The sequence below is a fragment of the Chaetodon trifascialis genome, chromosome 7, assembly GCF_039877785.1.
Source record: "Chaetodon trifascialis isolate fChaTrf1 chromosome 7, fChaTrf1.hap1, whole genome shotgun sequence".
Taxonomy (NCBI): domain Eukaryota; kingdom Metazoa; phylum Chordata; class Actinopteri; order Chaetodontiformes; family Chaetodontidae; genus Chaetodon; species Chaetodon trifascialis.
Window position 1 is genome coordinate 26,078,273 of NC_092062.1, and position 16,019 is coordinate 26,094,291.

At 44.5% G+C, this 16,019-nt stretch overlaps 1 protein-coding gene across 4 annotated transcripts in view; it reads right to left on the reverse strand.

The window, feature by feature from the left end:
- Positions 1-1,434: 1,434 nt before the first annotated feature.
- The window catches only part of otud7b (OTU deubiquitinase 7B), a 32,729-nt gene continuing 18,144 nt past the window's right edge, over positions 1,435-16,019 (reverse strand). Inside the window, exons 2-12 of one of the 4 annotated variants that reach the window (XM_070967457.1) lie at positions 15,294-15,522; positions 14,479-14,649; positions 14,145-14,372; positions 13,160-13,261; positions 12,676-12,803; positions 11,125-11,231; positions 10,335-10,462; positions 9,598-9,747; positions 8,639-8,753; positions 7,661-7,739; positions 1,435-6,632 (exon numbers count right to left, since the gene is read on the reverse strand). In XM_070967457.1, coding sequence (XP_070823558.1) covers positions 5,142-6,632; positions 7,661-7,739; positions 8,639-8,753; positions 9,598-9,747; positions 10,335-10,462; positions 11,125-11,231; positions 12,676-12,803; positions 13,160-13,261; positions 14,145-14,372; positions 14,479-14,649; positions 15,294-15,378 — 2,784 coding nt within the window. In that variant the 5' untranslated portion in view covers positions 15,379-15,522 and the 3' untranslated portion in view covers positions 1,435-5,141. Of the gene's footprint in view, positions 6,633-7,660; positions 7,740-8,638; positions 8,757-9,597; positions 9,748-10,334; positions 10,463-11,124; positions 11,232-12,675; positions 12,804-13,159; positions 13,262-14,144; positions 14,376-14,478; positions 14,650-15,293; positions 15,523-16,019 lie in introns of all 4 variants that reach the window. The other 3 variants (XM_070967456.1, XM_070967455.1, XM_070967454.1) reach the window with 3 other exon arrangements.

The following is a 16,019-nucleotide window of genomic DNA, read 5'->3' on the forward strand; positions in this document are numbered from 1 at the left end:
TTTTTGGTTAGCAGTACCTTTTTTCTGATGCGTTAGCAGGTCTGTGTGGGGAACAGCTCCTCTCCTCTCTCATCCAAACTTGTGTGGAAAAAAACACCAATAACTCTCTTTCAGGAGGCCAATTCAGAAGAAATTCCTTTCCAGGGAGAAGAGGGAAAGTCTGAATAATCCTGAGCGACAGTCTGTCCTGCTGAACAGGTGGGGAGACGGCGTCCTTGTGAACTATAATAGAGAGAGGTCTGGATTTTTTACCACATGGGAAACTGTTCAATATTACATAAGGGTCTCCGATTTCTCTAATACATAAAACAGTCCCAGACACAGGACCTTGCATCATCTGAGCTGGAGTTATTCAACAATGTATAATGCAGCAAGGTTAGGCTAATTCAGCATGACACAGATAAGAAATATTAATAATAATAATTTATGTCTGAGCTTTGTGTTTATCCCTTCATTTTATTTATATTCAACTGAAATGTTTCCAAGCTTTTATGCTCCACTTTAATTAAAATGATGATAGTATGATTTTCTTCGATAGTCAAGGAAATTCTGCCTCCTCTTGCCCGACAGAGAGTTATGTAATAGAAACCCTGGAGCTGGTCAGGATTCAGTGCTTAAGGCTTAAGGACGCTTTGGCACGACAGATGCTTTCTGGTGACTTTCTCCTGTTAAAGGACGGTCTCCCAGCACTGCCCGAAAACCTCAATCAAACAGGCTTTAATAACTGGCTTCAGATAGAAAGTGAATGTATTTTCATTTTTGAATAACCTCTCAGTTCTTTCTGAGAATAACAAATGTTCAAATTCATACCAACAGATCACAACTGAAATATCTTAAATTTAGTCTTAGTGATTTAGTGGCATCTAGTGGTGAGGTTGCAGATTGCAATCAACTGAGTACCCTTCACCTCACCTTCCCCTATGGAGACCACTAAAAACGCTGAAGGCCCTCATAGGAGCCGGTGTTTGGTTTGTCCCTTCTGGGCTACTGTAGAAACATGGTGGTGAAACATGGTGTACCTCGTGGGAGAGGACCTGCTCCCCCTGTGGACATAAAGAGCTCATTCTGAGGTGACGAAAACACAACAATTCTTATTTTCAGGTGATTATAAACTGATGAAAACATAATTATGAATATTAGATTCCATTTCTGTAAATAGATCTTAAAACCTGCAGAGTGGACTTTTAAATTCACTGTCACACAAGACAGTCAAATGCAGCAAATCTTCACCATTCAGAAGCTGGAAGCAGGGAATATTTGCTTGAAAAATTATTAATCCATTATCAATATAACTGCATATAAGTGTCAATTAATTTTTTTGTCATCTGATGAATTGACTTCAGTGTGTAAAATGTGTAAAACTATCAGATCTTTAGTGATCATCCAGCATGTTTCCTCATATTAAACACAGAAAAGAGCAGAAGCACAGCACTCTTGAAATACAATGAGAATTTATTCAAACGGTGCAAAAAAATTAATAATTATAATAATAATAATAACCTAACATAAAATCTGATGTTCTTTCTATCCAGATTGCACTGTCACACAGCCTTAGGGCTCTCCTCTCAAAAAAAAAAAAAGCAAAACATTAAAACGATAGAAAATAAAAACAGATCAAAATACCAGGACAAGTGAAATCAAGTTAAAATAATGCACAAATTTGGTAAAATGGATTGCCATTTACATGCAACAGTTCCAGTCCCATGCAACTCGAAGTATTCCATGTTAATGTCACTGAAGATGAATATTCTGTCCACACAGAAATTACAGTGTTGTACAATATATAAAAATATATCGGGTCAGCTGTGTCGCAAAACTAATTCTGAGCCATTTCACTTCTGGTTCGGAGGAAACGAGCTGGGTCGGCAAGAACATGTTACGGTCATGTTTTAGCATAGCACGGATTGGTGGTCGTAGAAAAAAGTAAACAAAAATTTACAAATCAAAAAAGCAACAAACAAACAAACAAAAAAAAGCCGGACTGCTAGACAATTAGCCATGTGAGAAAGAACATCCTAAAATGTCGCAACTAAACATTCCACAAGGAAACCTATTAAAAAATCTCACTATAAATATATATTCTTAAACGGTATCTTGCTAGGTCAGCATTGAGGAAATGCAATGAGCGAGCCTCAAGCGTCGGGAGGCCCATCTGGGAGTCGCCTCCGACAGCCGAAACGTCACTTTCTGGTGAACACCAATTCTACCTCTTCTTCTTGCGAGCTTATCATCCAGACCTGTTTTAGTATCCAACGATATACATTCTTACCCTTTTAAATACACTGGAAAACTTTGGGCTTACAAAAATAACCTGGAACATATTTATACAACCTCTCACTGTATTTTTTTATTTAAATACAAAAAAGTATTTGTAGCCTGTAAAGTCTGATGTTTTATATGATTCTGAGGCATCTGTTTCATTGCAGAAAATAAACTTAAAAAAATGGTTTTGTAAGCTAATTATCGCTTTGGAGGGCGGGAAAGCGAGTGTGCGCACATACATGTTTTCTATGAACAGGCATCACCTTCCCACAGCAAGGTAACACTTCATGGGCCTCATCTGAATTAAAATGCGAGTGCACGGACACATGTCAACACATGCAAAAACACAGCAAATGCAAATGTTCTTTTTGGGAAATAGCATTGGGAAATAGTGTTTTATTGTCATTAAAACTCTTGTGTTATTTTAAATGCACAGCAAAAAGACTCCCTTCTTCTTGGACCACATAGAAAATATTGTAATATAGTGTTAAATAGTGTTAAAGTAGCACTACTGAAAATGTTTCCCCAATATTTTGGTGATGTTTGTTTGTAGTTAAGAGTGTAGGTCTCCAGGGTAAGCGCCAAACACAAAGTATTAGAGAAAAACAAGAGTGCCCTCAACTGGGCAAGGCAGTGAATTGCATACTAAATTGTGCTTTTCTGGACTTAATGCCAAAGAACAGATTCAATGAACAAAAAGTAGAGCAACTACAGTCACACAACCAAAAGAACCTCCTCACCATGGCTTATCATAGGGGAAATAATAACAAATTGAAGTAGTCATTTTGACATTAGTACAACTAAAACAGCCTTGAATTTCAAATTGTAATAAAGACTCCAACAGAACATCAATCTGTATCAACTAGTTGATATGCCTAATTGAAAATAACAACATCATTATTTTAATAGCTTCAAGGTAATTTTCAAGAAATAATAAGAATTCGTTACACGTTGGGGCAGTAGTAGGAGAAACTGCAGGCAGTGAAGCGAGCAGTCGACGTTCGTCTTGCACAAACTGGACTGTGATGCCACGAGGACAAATGCTGAAAAAGGCAACTAGGAAACTTGAGTTAGATGGTGACGCTGGCACCAAAATGCTGTAGCTCTACACGAACTGAATCCTTTAGAGAAACCCCTCTGACCTGTGCCCCTGATTTCCCATAAACAACGGTGGCAGTGTCTGTAGAGATGAACAAGGGACAACAGTCAGGCCACTTCAAAGACAGTAAAAAGTTTCCTAAGTACGGACGTCAGGAAAGTGCTTGAATTTGTGCAAAACGAGAAAACGCAACTGGATTTAGCAGGACGAATGCCAGAAATGAAGAAACCGCCTTCAGTAGAACCTCAGAATCTGCAGTGGACGACCAATCAGCATTAAGATGTCCTCTCAGCAAGGACAGCGTGAGCGTATGACCTTGAAGTTTTGTGTGATTGTGAGAGTGTATGAAACATGTTCAACGCTTGTCAACCGTCACAGCGCGGAGGGTTTCGTTTCAAAACAGCGAGTTTCAGAATCAGAACGTGTTGCTAGAATCGGAACAATATGAACGCCATCGGGTATCGAACTCCAACAGACGTGCGTGCAGCTGTTTGCATCATGCCAACAGAAACTGGAGGCAATCGCCACGACTGCAGACATCCTCACTGCGTTTAGTCACACGCTTCATCCAAAAGTGTGACATTTCAATAATTTAGCTTAGCAGCATGTTACGCACGTGGCAGGTGTCTCCAAAATCTGTTATGCTGGATGTGACATTTTGACTTTGCGGTGTGTAGTGCTGCACGCCTGGGGTGGCCACCATAATCAAATGCCTTAATACCAACAACTGTTACAGAAAGAGGAAGACCCAACTAAGAAAGAGAAACATTCCTACAAACATATGAAATACTCCAGATCAGGCTCTGGGGACATTATTTTACGTAGTGCTGTGTCGTCTTTCTACAATGCCTGGTCATGTGACTGAATGCATTGATGAATGATTGCTATATGAATTGGATAAAAACATCATTTTAGGAGATACTTGTTTTGCCAAAAGGATACCAGTAACAGTGCAGAGCAGTTGCCTTCAATGTCTGGACATTTATGTGTTTGCATTCTGGTAACATTAGCACCACAGCAGCCCACAGAACGCTTAATCATTAGCATTGCACGGTAGTTTCAGTTTGCATTACGCAAATGGTGACCGACAAAAAAGCAATTCGACGAGGATTAATTCTGCCGTTTCCCGAGGTACATATGACGCAAGCATCTAATAACAGTAGTGTAAAATCTGTATAACACTGAAATCACTCAAACCAGGTGTGACTTCAAAATGCGCAAACATCCCTTAATTAACCAATCCAAACATTGTCACAGACCACATGTGGAGTGGAGACACACTTCTGTTTGTGCTTGCATCTCTGTGTGTGAAGTAGCATGAGCCTGACTTAGTTTATGTGTGTACTGTCTGTCTGTTGATGAGCATTATGTATAGTGCCTGCCATATACATTCTCTCCACTAGGAGGAGACAGTAGCAAGGCGTTAAATTCTGATAAAGGAGGAGAGCCTGCAGCTCACGCACACACACACACACGCACACACACACACGCACTCATACATAACGCCTGCATAAGAGCCACAGCAAAATGTAACAGAAGTGCAGTTAGATTATTCTATGGTCTAACATGTGACCCCAGCAGTCAGAAACCACCCTGTTTATTCTGTAGTCGAGTCGACTCTCTGCCACTTTCTGAGGTCTACACCAACAGGAAGTGACGCAGCTAAAAAAAAAAAAAGGGAGGGAGCTGGTTGTGCCTTTCTCTTGTCCATTCAGAGGCTGATCCGAATACTGATACTGAAAAAGGCCACTCATCAAATTCAAGCCATAGCAGGGTCCGCTCAGAACCGGTGGATGGCTGGTTCTGGCTCCCTCTTTTTCAGCTCTTCCCGGTAGCAGTAGGAGCAGTAGTTGCCCGTTTCAGGGTGTCCGTAGTAGGTGCAGCTGGGCGTCCGACAGCGGCTGGACTGCAGGTTGGCCAAACCACCGGCGCTGCCCAGTGAGTAGTGTCTGACTGGGGGTTGCCCGCTCCGAGAGTCTAAGTTGGAGCGCGTGTCCCGAAAACCGTTGGTGTAGCTCCCACCGGCGGGTTCCGACCCAGGGTAGTCTGGCGGGTCGAACTCAGGGGGATATGAGGGCGCTAGGCGAGAGGGGCTCAGGGAGGCCGGGCCTTGTGAGTTATTGTACTGGGGGTGGGAGGGGCCCTGCGTTGTGGGGCAGTGCCGTGGGAGGGTGGCGTAAGAGGGGAGGCCGGGGTAGGATGTCGCCGGGGAGCCCCCAGCTAGCTGGCGCCGAGTATCCACGTAGCCTTGCATATGAAGGTGCTGTGTGAGCGGTGGTGCAGCAGGAGGCTGGTCTATGAAGGAGGGCCGGGGGATGGGCACAACACCAGAGTACATAGAGGGGCTCAAAGGAGACGACTTGAGTTGGTTGAAGGAAGCTGACGAGTTCTCTGACAGCTCCTCTTTAGCCTCATAAGGCCGATAGGTCAGTTCTGTCCCACCAACTGTCTCCTTCTTAGGTAGCTGGATGCTATTCGTGACACCCTTCCTCTCGGCATCACGGCGCTGTTGTTCTTGCTCAGCCCGAAAGCGCTCCTCTGCATCCGTGAGGTAGCGCTGGATCATCTCCTCCTGGAAGGGCTGCCGGTTGCTGGTAGTGAGAAGGCTGGCAAAGATGAACTTCCTCTCACCTTGCATGGCGGCTCGGAGGATGCCCAGGCTGACCTTGACGTCAGCGCTGTACTTGTAGGTATCGCTCTCTGTACTGCTGCCGCCACTGCTGCTCATACTGCTGCCTGTTCCATTGAGACGCTCGCTTCCTGAGGAGGGGGAGCCTTTCCCAGAATCCTCTGAGGTGTGGGCAGAAGGCGAGCCATCCTTGCTGCCCTTCCTCCCCCTAAATGAGCCCTTCTTCTTCTCCCCGCCCTCCTGCTTGACACCTCCAGCTCCAGCGTTCTTTCCTGTCATCAGTCCGCCCACGTTTTTCTTCAGCTTGCTGCCCAGGCTCTTTCCAAAACTTCCGAGCTTATTGGCCACAGAGTCTGCCCTCTTCTTGTCTTTATCCTTGTCCTTCTCCTTCTTGGTTTTGTCCTTCCCCGCTGTTCCTGTTCCCACCGCTGCCGATCCACTGCTGGAGGAGCTAGATGAGGAAGAGGAGCTGTTCTTGGCCAAGGAGACACCTCCGTTAACTGCTGATGCTGTGGTTGTGTCCCCATTGCCATTGGAGCTGCTGCTGACTGACTCCTTGTCTGACTCTCCTGAGTCAGGAGGTGTGCGGGCATCCTCTCCTGCCGATGCTGTGGGAGACTCGGGCTGGGCCAGAGGAGCCTGCTGTGAAGACACAAAGCAGAAACACAAGCTAGTGGACAAAAATGTACATCAGACCTCAATCTGCTGGCAAATGTACAGTGACAAAGAAAACAGAGAAATACAACATTCGTAATAAATGGAGGAAAAAAGGAACGTCACATTCTGGTTCTAACAGTAGAGGCCCCCTCAGGTATGGGGGAAAAATCAGCACAAGATACAGAGGGTGTGAAAAGAGTGAGTCATCGCGCTGTTTTTGCAGACCAACGCAGAAAAAAAACAAATGACTCAGTTTTCAAATGCCTTTTCATATCCACAAACACGTTACAAAAGCTGTAAAATAAAGAATGCTGTATTTGGAAATGGCGTGACCTACATGATGACGCAGTATTCTGATCTCAAACAAGAAGCAGCAACCATCTCTCAGCAATGATGACCAACCTCACATTAAACTATAATTTTACTGATTGTAATACAAGGATTCCTATAGTGCAACCAGCCGCTGCAGTTAAAGCATGAAACTGCTCTGAGCTTGTTCTTCCACGCTCCCTGATGTTAGCATGTGGAGCACAAGAGGACCTTTGTCACAGTGTTTGCCTGGAGTGACTTCACGACCTGAATGGCCCAGTGTAGTTTGTTTTTACATGCGCACTGTACAGCAGTCCTGGAACAGCTGGTGTGATGGAAAACAAAAAAAATATTGTTCTTGTTTATAATGAGTGTGAAAAATGAACACTAACCACAAGTAGCTGTAATAATTTAAGTCTACCAGCTGCTTTGGCATCTGTCTGATAATCGCATTATGAATTGAGGTTTCTTTCTTTCTGGTAAAGTACTGAATGAGTCTTTGAAATCCTCTACCTGCCTTCACACTCAGCTGAAAACATCATTCTCTTTATCACTGCTTTATCTCGGCTGTCATTGTACAAGCCGTTTTGGACATCCAGTAAAACTTCTGAGGAATCCTGTCGTCTCAGCCTGGGCTTTATGAAGCTCCCTGCTGCAGAGGTGCAAACATGACTCAGGGTGGATGCGTGGACTTTCATCTTTACCTCACAAGGCAGGGGCAGCCAGGTGACCGTCATGTAGCTGTGCAACATTTGGAGCTTGGCCTCCAAAGACAGAGCCACGCTGAGAGGAAGAGGGAGAGAGAGAAACACGTCAAAGCTCAGCGAGGGAAGACTTTCTGCCGGAGCTCCTTTCTTGAGGAAATGTGCGTTCGTGCTGATGTTTAGGTAGCTGATGATGTTACTTCATGTTAAAATGTAACTCCCTTCTTCTTGCTGTTGGACAGTTTTGGACAAAGGTCATGAGCTGGGTTCTGAACCGTGGTATCAGAGGTAAATGTGCAACCACAGAAAACAGATCCAAAAGGACCAAGAATCAACTCTCTTCCCTGGGATAATGCTAACGTTTGCTACCTTGATGTACCACGTAATGTTGTTGCTCTTCTTTTAATGGAGACCAGTAATAAAAAGGAATGAAAATTTATGTCCTGCGATTTAACAACACCTGGTAATTTGGCTCTGAATGGTACAGCAGATGCACTAAAAGCATCGTGCTGCTGTGCACTCCTGCTCTGCACTAGCCTTTTAACTCAGTGACCTTTTCCAAACAATATCAACGGCCGCTCAAGTAATGTTATCTCTGCCCTCCATTTCAGCTGAATAAGACACCCAGTGTCATCAGCTGACGTAAATAAAGGTGGAAGGCTATTTTTACGGAGCTACTATTTTGGCGCTCTTTCCCTGGTCCATTCATAGAAGGTATTTAGGGCTAATCTTATTGTCACTGCCACTGTCACTAATCTGGAGTCAGGAGTCAATCCCTACGCTCAGCCCTGAAGGAGCAGTTGTTACTAAAGGCTTACACATGCAAGACAGAATGTCCCACTCTCGCTTCTATCTGCATCAACTGTGACCCTTCTGATAATTACATTAAAAAAGGCTGCTTATGAATACATTTGACCTGCCAAACATGACTGCATGTTCATGTGTACTGTAGGAGGTATTTTTAGAAGGAGAACATACCTCGCCAGCATCACGTTGTCTGTGTCATCCTTGCCCCACTCCCAATCTTTCCCAGGGTCCACAGCAAAGTGCAGAGGCAGCATTTTGTGCTCGGAGTCAGTGAGAGGGATCACAACTGCTGGTAGAGATTGGGAGGGGAAAAGACATATTCTTAGAAAAAAGATAAAATGTTTAAATCCGGCAGTCTGGATTGTCTGCAGACAGAAATACTTCTGACTGCAATCAAATCTTTCACTTTCTATTTTAACTTTGTTAGCCTGCTGGGTCTGACCAGTATTGTTGTTGGCTGGTCCAATCTGATATTTTTAGACCAGGAAACAATTCAATGTCTGACCAAAGTCTTGAATTTCAAGGACACACTTAGAATTTGTGCACAAACTTCAGTGTGAGCACAAGGATTCGGTGTTTTCTCCAGAATTCCACTCGTTTAAAAGGTGAAAAACGTAAGAAACAGCACTGAGGCAGACAGAGTAATGGAATATATTACATCATGAGAGAGTTGGATTTTTTAAATCCAATTCGGTCTCACTGAATTCAGCTCTTGTTGAAATGTAACTTTATTAGTCGTTCAGCTGTAACACTGGAAGGTGGTCACTTGCTGCTTGGTGCTGAGCTCCAGAGATCACTGGATAGACTCAGACGCCCAGAGGCCATTAGTCACCATTCTTAAATAAGGTCAATAACAACTGAGCCATCGAGCAAACGCACCGAGCTGTAAAGTGAGAAAGTGGCCCCTCGTGCTAAGTACCGTCAGAATATTCCTGCTCTGGACTTTGCACACATTAATACATGAAAATGACTTGAGGACTTCTCAGAGGAATGAATGTAAAAGTGTTAAACCCACGATGGATGTGCCGTAATTCACTGCTTTAAAATGTCAACTGCTTACTAGGAGGCTGGAAAAAATAAAATAAATCAATACTGAGATGCTAAAAAAGATGGATGACGCAGGGCATTACCTTGCTCTTTGGAGCTGTCTTTCTGCTCCATGGAGACCAGGGCGGAGAAGTGCGCCTGGTCGTACGCCAGGACCAGGGGCGAGCGATGGCACTTGGCAGCTGGCACTTCCAGTGGTAGGTATATGCCTCCGAACGGGATGGGAGCAAAGGCTGGGGAGGAATAACAAGGGCATTAAACATCTGAAAAGACAACCTCAGCCTTCCATCAATAAATCAAACCAACCACTTCCTCACAACCTTCTGCTGATTATCAGCGTTATCATCTTTGATATCAGCGATATCAACACTGCAGTGACTCAACAACGTAAAGCAAATCAACAGCTACTATAATTATCACAGTATTAAGGCTGTTTGCTTCACTTCCCTCACAGGAGCGCTGTACGGTTGCTTTTTGTGAGGAAAAATGTTTGTGTGTGCGCACATCTGTATTATGTGACAAAAAGCTGGCCAGAGAGCATCTGGCAGCGGTTCTGATCGTTTGTTTTAACCTGCCTGAGGTACAGATGGGTGGTTTTCACTTCATTAGGACGACTCAGGCACGCCATCAGTCACTGGCAGCTTAAGAGGTTTTCTTTCAAATACTTCCTCCTCATTGTCTAAATTTGTGAGTGTGTGTGGCATAAAGTGCGGTGCACGACAAGCCAAATTTAGGTGAGATACAAAGAGGATGAAACACATGATGAAATCATGAAAAGTATCAGGAAACCTCAGTAACGTGAGGCTCGTGGCGTATTTACCTTCTCCTCCAGAGTCCCTGAGCATGGTGTCAGCCACCACCACTATGGGCCGTCTGAGGACGTGAGCCAAGACAAACACGTGAAACTCCTCCAAACTCTCATAGACTGGTTCATCGGAGGACTCCGCCCTGAAGACGACGACAACAACAACAACAACAACAACACGGCTGGTCACTTCACAGGAACACCAACGTTTGTGCTGCTAACTAATGGATTCCTTAAAAATGACTTATAATACTAAAGAATTGTAGGCTTTAAACATATGACAGTAAGAATACTGAAGGATGCCATTTGGCACAGGCCCTTCAGACCAGCAGCTGTGCTGATATCCATTACATCTTGTGCACTATTAGATATTTTCTACTGTACTTTACTGTGCTATATATCTTTTACTGTGTTATATATCTTCTGCTGTGTGTGTAGCTGATTTCCGTTTAGTATCCTTTTTATTGTCTTGTTTTTTTTCTAGGCCCCCTTTTTATTCTTGACGTCTGTAACAACTTCATTTCCACAGTGTGGATCAATAAAGCTTCATCTCATCTTATCTCATCTTATTTAAAGTGCTTTTCCAGTCTCTAACCACATTAAAACTTTACGTGCTGTGGGGCGTTGTGAGTGTATCTGAACAACTGAACTTGTGCGTGTTAGAATAAATGGCAGATAGACTCAGAGGAGGGCCAGCCACTCAGTTCTGATTGTGAGCGCAGTCGTTTGTTCATGAATAAAAACATGAGTGTGACTCAGTGGGCTTCGGGTTAACAGTCCCTGCATTGTCCGAGCCAGACCTTACCCGTTGGTGCCGTTGGTGCTGTAGTGTATTCTCGGCTCACTGGAGGCGAGCTTCAACAGTTCATTCCACTCTTTCTGCCACTCCTCCTCTGTGTACACCAGGCCAGACTGAGGAGAAAGGAAGGACACGCGTGCACGTTTGCCATTTAGAGAGGGAGTGTCAAATGTCGCAAAAGCATGCGCTGACGTTATGGCGTCTTAACACAAAGTTACATGCTGACAACTGAGGAAAGAAATTTAACTGGAGCCTTTACAAATCCCCACGTGTTGTTCACGCTGTAGCAACAGAACTCTCATCACATGTTTAGCCTCCATATATGGACACAAGGAAACTGTTAGTATTTTTCCTCAGAATCGAACAGGCCTGTTCAAAGACAGGATATTCAGACAAGTCAGCTTCCCAACAAGGCCACCGTCCTCTGCTGTTAGCTACTGTGCAGCTCCACTAGAGCAGTTTCGGCTTAAGGACACCTCTGTGGTAGCTGCTGAAGAATGGGTGAACATTAGGCAGTCGTTCGTGTGGCATCCTCTCTGTGGGTGTCTGCACGCTGTCTGCAGCCACTTTAGAAAACATACTTAGTGTGCTGTTATACTTGCCCTCATGGGGGGAAAGTTTCTGGAAAACAGGCTCTAAAGATCCTCTTCTTGCCTTTGTAGAACACTGTGCAACTCCAAACCATCTCTTTCTGGGGTTTTGACAGAGTCTCAGTAATAGGTGGAGATACCAGCACTTACAGATAATATAATCAAACAACAATGACAAAACAATCTTAAAATCACTGTTTGCATTCGGTACAATAATCAGCACCTTGTCAAGACTAATAAAGTGAGTATCATCTGTTAAAGTCAATCGAATAACCAACGAAAAACACGAGAAGCTGACAGTGAACTAATGTTGCCTTTCTAAAATGAGGAAACTGTTGAGCGAGAAATGGAAATCAGTGTTAACTCCTGCGTATGAGATGTTTTCACATTTCAATCCTGCCAAACCTGTAATGCAAACTTTTAGATTTACTGTTGTTATATCAGCTGCAGTGCTAATGTGCAAACGCAGTGGCCACTTTATTAGGCACACCTGTACAATCTAATGCAATCAACACAACTGTTTATTTTGTGATTCCTATAATTTTGAGTTTATTTAATTTTTAGCAGCATCAGAGGGATGTTGGTTTAATTAAATGTCATAACATTCAGGTCATAGTGGTCATCTTCTAATGGACAGCTGAGCAGAGTTCACGGCAGCCCAGTGTTGTCCTGCCCGTCTCTGCTGTGTTGCTTTTGGTTTCCTCTGTGTTTTGAAAGCACTGGAATTGCATGGAACACAGAAAACCAATCAATGATAGCGAGCTGCGTGCATTTGACATTTGAAATGCTTCATTTCAGGCATGATCTGGCATGGCAAGGTCTTCACTTGTCCGCTTCTCGCTGTATATATTCCCCATTTGGTGAAAGCTTCACAAGCTTCTCTCTGCTTTAGAAAACCACTCCCCTCATACAGTCATCAAAGAGTTACAGACATGACCCAGAGAAAAGTGCAGCCTCCATGACCGACCTCTTTGTTCTGCTGGGTCTGCTGCCACCTCCACCTGCGCTTCAGTGCCTCCCTCTCCAACCCGTGATCCATCAGCGCGTACAGAGACTTCCGCAGCATCAGGTCCCGGTCATGAAAACCCCACATACCTGCATTAGAGAACCAAAAATGAAAACACATGAAGAAACTGTGAACCAATGAACGAAAAGCTGAATTTATAAATATCTTTAAAAAGCAGAGGGTAAGCACATTAATATTACTTTCACATCTACCATCCAGGTGATGCCCAACACTGGCTTGAATAATGCCTGCACATTAGTTAGGACATAATTAATTTTCTGGGCTAGGGCTCCTGAGTGGGCCACAAAGGCTAAGTGAATGTGCACTGCAACACTGTAAAATGCAATTAGTGCTTAAACTAACAATGAAGCTCTCTTAATGAATGCTAATGGAGTGTGGACCTGTACAGTATTGGGGTCTTGTCTGAGAGGTCTGTGATACTCACCCAGCGAGGCCGCGTGTAACAGGCAATTTCCGTCTCCGCTCGTCGCCAAGGGAAGCAGACTCTGACAGTTCGAAACCACCTTCGTCCACCAGTTCAGTCGCCCTGCGGGCAAACAGGAAAGGCTTAACTCGCCTGTTTGCATTACAAATATAGCACAGAATAAATCCAAAACAACTGTTGTAGTCATTTCCAAATGGAAAACGGTTTGGAAAATAAACATATTGTGTCAAAACAAGATTTCTACAGTATGAATGTGCAAAGACCCCTTCACTTCAAAAATGTGGTCGATGTTTTTGGTCTGTGGGAGGAAGCCAGAGTGCCCGGAGAGAACCCACGCATGCACAGGAAGAACATGCAAACTTCACACAGAAAAGGCCCCGCCCGCCCCGGGGATCGAACTGGCGACCTTCTTGCTGTGAGGCACGTGCACTACCTGCTGCTCCACTGTACCGTACCGCCCCCAGACGTTTTCACTTGTAGTAAAAAGCACATGTTTCTAATAATAATAAAGGCTCAATTTTACAGTTTTTAAGTATGCCAGTAAGCCGTGACAGTGTGACAGTGAGCCAGTCAAGACCCCGAAACTGAAACAGCTAAACGAAATCCAGCCATCATTAATTTTATTGCTTCCACCTGTGCTGCTACTCCCCTACTGCGCCGTGTCAAAACGTCTTCTGTGAAAAGGGCCTATGGGAAATTAAAATCCTAATTCCTCAAATTAATTTATGCTTGGCTGTGCTTATCTTCATTTGGATGTATTAAACAGTATGACTGATTGTGCAATGCTCAATTTTCTGTGTATAAACAGGATTATCGCTCAGGTGCTGAGGTTGTGACGTGAAGCGGGAGAAGTCTGAGCTGTGTGGTGAGTGGTCAGTCACAGAGGAGGCATGTGACGTCACCTGACGAACAGCAGCTCTTTTTTTAACACAGCAACGCCTGCAGGTAAATCCTTATGTGTGTGTTGGTGTTCAGTTCTTCTCACCGGCATGCTCCAAGGCCACCATCATCGACTGCTCAATGAGGTCCCTCTCGATGAAGCCACGGAAGTCGTCCCGGTACACGGTGAGGTCCGGTAGTTGGAAAGTGCACAGCGGCGTGTCCAGCAGCGGCTCACTGCTGGTACCTCCAGTGCTTGAGACGTGAGAGCGGGCCAGGGACACGATGGTTGAACTGGCGTGGGAGATGCCCCTCGACAGACGCTTTTCTGTAGCTGCTAAAAGTCAATAGCACAGGATATGGAGAACAGATGTTATACGCAGTGTGAACGGTATATTTCTAAAAGCGAGCACATTCATCTCACTTGCTGGTCGCCTCACCTTGCACCACCTCATCTTGGCGGTGGAGTATAGGCCGCCCTACCCTGGCCATCTCCTTTTCGGGAGGCAGATACGTCCTATCTTCTGCGAATGAATACGTCAGGTTCCCAGCATGCACCTGTCGTAGCTGCTCAAAGTCACTGAGGGCAGCAGTGAAATCCCAGTTCTTGCCTACAGACCGAGACAACGATAGGAACATCTGTTTGAGCCACCAGGTCCGGCGTGACAACCTGACTTTTGTGTCGACTCGAGGAAATGACACAACTTTACCAAGTTTAAATGTCAGTGCGACCATAGGCTGTCTAAGCTTAAGCAAAGGCCAGTGGCACATCCCCTCGCCCCGGTAATGATCAGAATTTGGAGCACATCTCGGCTCGCTGGCTTGCTGCTGTTCACTGCATCGCATTACATTTTTAACACATATCCTTATCTGCAACTTGTGTTGCTGCTAGGCAACAGGGGCCCCGTTGACTCCAGCTACACCTTCCTTCTGTTAGTGTATGATAGCCTAATTAACAGTAACAAGCCAGAAGCACTGACTAGGACAGCAGTCTGTCTGGCTGCTGTTCACAACATCACCCCCACACCCGCCCCCTTTTTCTGAGTTGAATTGTAATAAAAGACAAGTCCAAGTAAAACTGAGTGGAATACATTTGGTGAAGACATAGCTGGTGTGATATGTTTGCTCTTATTGTGAATATTTATCATGTGGTATGTTCATTACACCAAGAACATCATTCCACAGGAGCAGCAGTGATGAAGACAATTAGACAAATATTTACTTTTTCTCATGAAGCAGTATGAACACAACTCACCCTCCAGCAGATCTCTGGCCAATCCTGGTTCAGCTCCAGTGGAACGGACAAAGTCGGACAGGACTGCGTCCATATCCACGGTCATGTGATCATGAATTCACAAGTGTGCAGGTTGAGTCCGGTCAGAAAAAAAAACAAACAAACACAGACTCTGCTCTCCCGGGCAGGACAGCGAAGGAAGGGCTGAGGGGCTCCAGTCCTCTACCATGTGCTACTTCACCTGCCACATCTGAGAGGACAGGAGAGAGAAAATGAGATTAAACCTGCAGGAATAAACTCATCAGGGTTTGGGGAAAGATTTACAACAGTTTACAGAGATGAAAGGAGTGTTACAGCTTGAATATTTACAAGAGTAAATGAGAGGCACACACACAAAGGCTCAGCCCTTTTCAGACAGAGGCTGTTTGTCGTGGCCTGGTTGCTTTTGAACTTAACACCTTTGCAGTCACTCATCCCACCCAAAAACAATAGCTCTGGCAAACAGGTTTGACAAATGTTTGCTCACATGTGCAAGTTGAACGACAAGGCATGCAGTGAAGCAGCTCTTTTGATGTTTGTCATGTGGGCAACTTCACTTTGTGGTTTCACTCTTCATGCTGTCGAGCACTTTTTAACAATGCGTTCGCTTATGTCACGTCTGTTTTAAAATCTTGACTTGTGACCAATTCAACACCGCCTTCAGATACGACCTGTTGAATATGTAAACAGACAAGCTTTTTTTCGCCC